Genomic DNA, 7,847 nt, shown 5'->3' on the forward strand with positions numbered 1-7,847 from the left:
CTCGTCAACGATTCTCTCAGATTGCGTCTTTGATAATTCACACTGCGTGATTGTCACTCGCGTGAACGAGCACCGATTTGCATATGATTTCGGGCATTTGTTGGCATTTTTGCAAAACCTGTCGGCGAGTCATGATCGGGCTAAAATCGTGCAATGTGAACTCTGTTGTAATTAATGAAGCTGACAGCACAATTCAGCTTTCATAATGTCTACATTTGAATTATCTGTCTACTTTGTTATAATCAGATGATTATAATTGGTGTTCAAGAAATCAACAGAAATGTCTGTGATTGGGTACATTGCACAACGCTGCAAAAACGTGTTATAAATTGAAACTCTGCTTGCGCCATTTTAATTGTTCTTGTTGCTTTTGTGCATTAGGGGAATAACAATTTATTTGTTTCTAGATGTTTCATTTTTAGATATTTCCCGCAATGGCCACATGCACCCGCACTCACCCATCAAATCTTGTACCGTCCCGCACTCTGTTGCGTCAGATCCTGCGGGTCCCGCAAGTCTCTACTGCCAACTCCACTGTTAATACTCACAATTTATATTAATTATGACCAATAAAAATAGCTGAAAATGCCTACAGCTCTAAACACAAACACTTTTTTTGTGCTCTGGTGCAATTTGTACAGTAACACCAATATTTATTAAATACGGTAAATAGGATAACATTTGATTTCATGTCTTTAAAGGGGTGGTGACCTCAAAGATTTATAAGGAGAAATATAAAGTATCTATGTAAAGTCCTGCAATTGGCCCTTTTTAATCACCTTTTTGCCTTCTCTAATTCATTTTAAATGGACCTGCAGTGTGAAATGAATTTTTGACATGAATTATTCTATTCCATTGTCATAAAAACTTACGGAATTATAAAATAATTAGTAAAATGTTGTTTTAAACTATTTTAATGTATTTGTGTTTTTTTATGTTAATGTTTTTTTTTTTTTTTTTTTTTTATTTAATATACCCTGCCATTCAAAAGTCTGGTGTCGGCAAGACTTTGTAACATTATAAATTATTATTATTATTTCAGATAAATGCTGTTCTTTTGAGCTTTAGTCTTCAAAGAATCCTGAAAGAAGTAGCACGGTTTCCACAAAAATATGAAGCAGCACAACTGTTTTCAACATAATAATAAGAAATGTTTCTTGAGTAGCAAATCAGCATATTAGAATGATTTCTGAAGGATGATGTGACACTGAAGACTGAAAATCCAGCTTTGCATAACAGGAATTATTTACATTTTTCAAAAATAGAAAAAGTGTAATTTTGATTAAATGAATGCAGCCTTAGTGAGCATAAGGGACTTCTCTCACAACCATTAAAGGGTAACTAAACCCGAAACCAACTTTTTTTAGTTAATGATCTGCAAGACTGGGGCTTTATTAGTGCTGTTCATTGATTTGAGTAAATGTTTTGACATTTGGGTATAAAGTGTTTTAATTCTACAATATATGGTGTAAAAACGTCTGAGTGCTGCCCTCTTAAGGTTGAACGGTGGCTACTGCAGTTGAATTTTCCTATTGGACGTTGTAGGTCATCGTTGTAGGTCACCCACGCCCCTGGCACGAGCTCACCACGCCCTAAGACATGTTTTCCCCAATCACATGATGAGACCGGCTTCACTGAGTTCACTCCAGTGTGAACTCTCATGTTACATGAAGTAGAAACATTATGAATGAAATCACTTGACACTTGCTATCAACATTCTAAGAAGAAAATACGCTTAAATAATGCAGTTGTCCGTATAGGTTAGGCTTTTCTTGCAATATTTTTTACGCCCGTCATGTGTACACAGATACTTTTCATACTACAGATACTACGTGCTGGCGTACAGTCTAACTTTTACTTGAGGAAATCTGTTTATAACAGGCTATTAGGTTTGAACTTATTGGTCCTGCGCTGCCTATTGATTCAGTTAATTTGAATAAAAATACTTTGCATGTATCTGATCTATTTTTAGAGGCATTCAGTATAAGGATTTGACTGTTCATTATCTCTTGAGCTGCTGATTTGCTAGTATTGTCCAGTCCCTCCAGAAAAACGCGATTATGCGATCGCGTGATTTAACGCATAATCAGCCAAAGTCCGCATATTCATGCGGGGGCCGCATTTTTTCAAATACGCCGCACTTTCGCCGCATAAATTGCCTATTTCCGCGTGCAAAATATGCGGGGCTATCATGATTTCATAATCCCCGCATTTTCGTTGCAAAAAAAGTCATATATATTAGCAGAAAGTTGAAAAATTTTCGTTTACTTCACACAAGAGCCGCCATTTCCGCCTATTGCCATGGGAACGTTTTGAAGTGACATGATTACCCGACGCGAACGTCATCGAAAAGCTTCAAACCCCGTGGAGAAACCATAGATACCGGTGAAACCATGATGAAGCACAAACTCCCATTGGCCAACAAAAATAACAGCAAAAGAGCAAAGCAGTTTCCCTGTGTGCTGACTGATTTCAAAACACAGCTTTGAAGCGTTATGAATCAATGAGTCGATTCAGCGGTTTGAAGCGTTATGAATCAATGAGTTGATTCAGCGGTTTGAAGCGTTATGAATCAATGAGTCGATTCAGCGGGTTGGATCGCAAAAGTCACGTATTTCAGCAGTTTGACATGCGATCCGAATCATGAATCGACTCGATGATTCATAGCATCATGATGCTGTGTTTTGAAATCAGTCATCACTATATAAGTCGTTATTTAGTTTTTTTTGCACACAATAACTATTATCGTCGCTTCATAAAGTTATTTTAGAACCACTGTAATGAGATGGACTTTGTAACGACGTCTTTAGTAGGCTACCTTTTATGGGTCTTGAGAGTGTACATTGTGCCAATGGAGGCCTTTCTGAGCCATCGGAATTCAACTAAAATATCTTAATTTGTGTCCAACAACATAAAGGGAAGTCATTAATGACAGAATTTTCATTTTTAGGTGAACTAACCCTTTAAGAGATTGCACTTTGTGCATTGGAAGCACTCAAATGTCTGTTTTGTATAGCGACATCTGTAAAACAGGAAGTTATTTATAAATTTTTTCAGAAGTTGTAGCATATTCCTTTTGTAAAGCTACAGAACTTGATTGACTAAATGTTTTGTAAATTTGAGATGAGAACTTAAATATTCCAGCACTTTCTGTGATGTAGTGCTTTTTTTCTCTTTCTCATCAAACCGCAGTTTTTGCAAGTTCCCGCAATTTTATCGCATAAAATTGCATAAATATCCCGCATTTTTCATCGCATTTTTTAAGAAAACGTGCCGCATAATCAAGGATTTTTGCCCGCAACAATCACAAAAAAAAGCCGCATTTTTCTGGAAGGACTGATTGTCGGCATCGGGAGTTAACGCAGTTTGAGCCAGCGGCTGGAATTGATAAGGCTCTGGCCCTGTGTCCACAGACAATTCAACCTCCTCCACTTCAGGTGAAGGTGAGGGAGAAAAGTCCTCTACTTTGAATGGCGTCATTCCAGTCATTCTCCATATTTGCGAGTCTGACAGCTGTCAATCAGTCCGTCACCGCGGGTCTCAGGGGCACGCCCCCCGCTCACACCCGCCCTCAATTTGTCCCCTCTGTCTCCGCTGGTCTCTGCCCATTTTTCCAGCATTTTTCAAATATTGCCAGTGGGTGGAGTTAGGCTCTGAACTGGGGTTGAGTTACCCTTTAAACATTTTTTTTTTTTTTTACAGTAGTGTATAACATGCCAATTATTTTTAATGTCAACCACCCATCCAAAAATTGAATTAGCACTGACGTGACTGTAGCAGAACTTTCATAAGAATCATAAAGGTCAGCGCAGGCAGCGCAGTTTTGTCCCTGAACCTCAAATGAGGTCCTAGTCAGATCCATATATGATGTATAGTTAAAAATCCGTGATCTGTAAAGTCATTGAATCCCTGTAGACTTCACCTGCTGCTCGCAGCAAGGGTGTAATTGATTTGGCTTGAACCGATGACAGGAACATAATGTACAAAAACAACAAAAATCAATCATTAATTTACCAGTCTACTGAACCGAACACCTTCACCTGACGCCTCATGGTCTTAGCGGGGGAGATGTATATGAAAACAGTGTTTAACACTCAGTCCACACTACAAGAGAGCGGTACCTCGCCCCCATTTCAGTCAAGAAAGCTGTCAACTTTGCAAACAACTCGACTTTTGCAGTGTAGACTTTTTTGGTTATAGTCAAGCAATCAAATTTGTTTGTGTTTGCAATGTAGGTAATGGGGGCATTGACAATGGTACAGTAGTTATTTTTCCAGTAACTTGCATTAAAGTAAACAAATGTATAAATAACAATGTTATTAGCAAGGAAGATTCTCTCCTCAAGAAACAACTTGCATTTTTGCATATGTGCCTAGACGTGATATACTACAACCGTCACGACAAATAACAGCCTCATTACTTTTCTATGGGAATATGATCAGTAAAAGATTTTTTTTTAAACTTGAAACATACATATACAGGTGAAATGCCTCAAATAGGTGTCGGATACACATTCAGAGAGGAGGGTTTTTTTTGCACCACCAGTGGTACCAAATATATTCCTTTTTAAATAAGTTTCAGTTTCACTCTCCCTGTCTGCTATTCATCAAAAAAACTGTCATTGGTTGAGTGAATGTTATGTCTGAGCCAATCAGGCTGCTCAAACAGATTGCAATTTCATTTTGTGTCACTAAATAGACTAGAAATCACACACTTCTCCTTAAAGTCCTCATGAAATCAAAATCGATCTTATTTACTTTGTTAGCCCACATTACAGGTCTTAGGGTGAACAATTATTCCGTGTAAGTTAATACACATAAAAAAAAATTGTTTGCCGAGGTAATCTTTAATCAAAATCTAAGTAACTTCCGGTCTTGAATGGTGTTCCCTTTCCGATGACGACTATGTGACGGCCTGGGGTTTGAATATCCTTAACCACTCCCCTCCAACCATTAGTCTGCTATGAGCGTGAGATGGAGAGGAGGAGCGCTGAAGTGAAACCCTGCCCTCTATTCAATATTCTGTTTCGCTTGGAAATACATCACAGCACTGAAATAAAATCAGTTGCAACTTCCAGTTCGCTGGGATTTTAAAAGAACTCACATAGACACAGACACTACCATTTAAAAGTTTGAGGTCAGTACGATTTTTTTGTTTGTTTTGAAAAAAAAAAAACAATTTAATTCAGCAAGGATGCATTAAATTCATCAAAAGATCTAGCAAATACATTTATAATGTTATAAAAGTTTTCTATTTTAAATAAATGCTGTTCTTTTTAACTTTTTATTCATCAAAGAATCCTGATTTTATTTTATTTTCCACAAAAATATGAAGCAGAACTGTTTTCAACATTGATAATAATCAGAAATGTTACTTGAGTAGCAAATCATCATATTAGAATGATTTCTGAAGGATCATGTGACTGAAGACTGGAGTAATGATGCTGAAAATTCAGCTTTGATCACAGGAATAAATTACAGTTATTTTAAATTGCAATAATTTTTTACAGTAGCGTTGATTTTACTGTATTTTTTATCAGATGAATGCTGCCTTGGTGAGCATACACTCTCAAAAAAAAAAAAAAAGATTACAAAATTGTACCTTTTAAGGTACAACTGGCCATCACTGGGTTGGTACCCTTATGGGTAAAATTTTTGTACCTCTATTTTGTACCTCAGGGGTAGGCAAGTTCGGTCCTAAAGAGCTGTTGTCCTGCAGAGTTTAGCTCCAACACAGTATAAAACTCATGGATCCCAGCATGCATTGCAGCATTAAGTATGTCACCATCATGTGCTGATTCTTGATATCTGTGTGCGTCTAAACTCCCCCGACCCCAGAATGTATTTAAAAATCAAAATTCAGAATGTCTGATCTGTGGCAAGAAAGTATTGTTGGTGAAGATTATTTATTAACATTTTTAGACAGTGATGAGTGATGATTTTTCTTCATGACAATTTTTGTTTATGGCTTCTTTTGGTTTGAACAGATTGTGTTTTTTTAACACTGTAACAAAAAACACTAACTTGCATAAAAAGCCAAGAGTCAAACTGCCCAACTAAATGAAACACTAATCACCATAATGATGACCAGATATTTTCAATAAATCATCAACATCTAAACCTCTGTTAATTCTCAATAATTCTCTATAGATTATTTTAGGGTTGGAGCCAACCCCTGCTCTAAATAGAGGAAAACAATGGTATAATTGTACCCTAAAGACCATTTTTGTACCTTTAAAGGTACAGTTCTACGCTTTGTTCCCCAAGGAACAAAATGTACCTCCACTGTACCTTTTTTTCTGAGAGTGCAAGCGACTTCTTTCAAAAACGTTAAGTCTTACTGACCCCAAACTATTTAAGGGTAGTGTATTTTTTTAAATAGCGGAATAGTCTTAAGTTTAAGTCTAGCAGGTGTTCTTAGGTTTCTCATTGTAGAGAGCATTTGATTGGACAAGTTTTTGAGTCATTAACATTTTTTTTGTGTATTTTCCCATTAAAGAAAAAGCATATATGTGCTAAAAGTTCATTCTTTTTTCTTTTAGGAACACTAGCTGCTAACATACGATCTCAAAACGAATGAGACATGAACTAAAACTCCAACACAATGCTGTCTATTCATTGCTTCTCAAAAGAACTTGAACAATTTCTGGAATGTGAGAGCACATTCACAAATAAACTGTACAGTGATCCCAAATGGCTCTTAGTGTTTGTACATGATGCTGTCACCATGTGCTCTTCCCGCACAGGTTGTTTTTGAGAACGGACACTTAACAAAGCCATTCATCAGAGCCTTCAAACATGCAGAAGAACACACACTTACCCTCTCTGGAAGAGATCCACATTGTGAAACTTGTGCAACTCCAGCGAGAACTCCACAGTGCCCTGTACTTCCGACATCATCTATTCCATCACCTAGAGAGACCAAGAGAAGTTTATTTGCAGCTAAACACAAAAAGGATTGCATTGTCTTTTCTAACCCAGAATGCATTTCTCTTTTAGAACTCTCTGTGTACCGTTGTCAGCGGAGCTGCTTGCCCATTGTGAGGGAGTTTGTTGTTCAATGAACATAATCCAGTGACTCAGTAATAGAGCGGCAGACGCACACCCGTGACTCAGGAAGATGCCATCTCTAATTACTCAGTCTCTGACTCATCTCAGACAATATTTGTTCTAAGAGCCTGATGTGCCACTCTGCGATAAACCGGTGTACGACGCACAGCGCCAAGACAAACGATAGAAGTGGCATTTCTGGACATGATCCCAAATCATACTTATGACACAATCCGTCTAAGAGAAGCCGCAGCTCCAAGCCACTTTGCTCAAACTGGACCTGTATGAGTGTGTGGTGGTAATAATATCTAATGGCTTTTTCCCACACAACAGGTTGTGTCGTTGTGACACAAGTGTAATGGCTGGAATCTGAGAGGATATTAGCTTTTCCAGACTGGCTGTATGGCGGAAGAATCAGCGTGTTTTAGAAAGGAAGAATCAGCCATGGTTATTAGTATTCACAAATTCACTCACAGTTTGTCTGTCAGCCTTTTTGTCTGTTTCTCTGTTCAACAGTGCTTTTATTGCACACTCTCTTTCATAACTTTGACATTCTTCAGAAAGACTGATATATTCATCAGGAATATTGGTGCCCACATTTCATATGAATAAGAGATAACCAGTTCCAAAATCAGAAGTAAATTTATGTAAACGTTTCACAGCATTTACTATCATTGAATTGTACCTCATTAAGAGGCGCATATTACAACAAAAAATATAAAAATAAATATATATACTGCCTAAACTTAAATTTTAATTGAGAAAAATGGGAAAACAATATTTCTTCTGTAATAAAGA

The 7,847-nt window shown here is 37.3% G+C and overlaps 1 protein-coding gene across 1 annotated transcript in view; it reads right to left on the reverse strand.

The window, feature by feature from the left end:
* fam135b (family with sequence similarity 135 member B) overlaps nt 1–7,058 on the reverse strand; it is a gene marked incomplete at its 3' end in the record, with an annotated part of 89,063 nt that extends 82,005 nt beyond the window's left edge. The window contains exons 1-2 of the mRNA XM_079830146.1: nt 7,013–7,058; nt 6,820–6,911 (exon numbers count right to left, since the gene is read on the reverse strand). Coding sequence (XP_079686272.1) covers nt 6,820–6,899 — 80 coding nt within the window. The 5' untranslated portion in view covers nt 6,900–6,911; nt 7,013–7,058. The remainder of the gene's footprint in view (nt 1–6,819; nt 6,912–7,012) is intronic.
* Between the last annotated feature and the right edge of the window lie 789 nt (nt 7,059–7,847).

This window comes from Gobio gobio (assembly GCF_949357685.1).
Source record: "Gobio gobio genome assembly, chromosome: 11".
Taxonomy (NCBI): Eukaryota; Metazoa; Chordata; class Actinopteri; order Cypriniformes; family Gobionidae; genus Gobio; species Gobio gobio.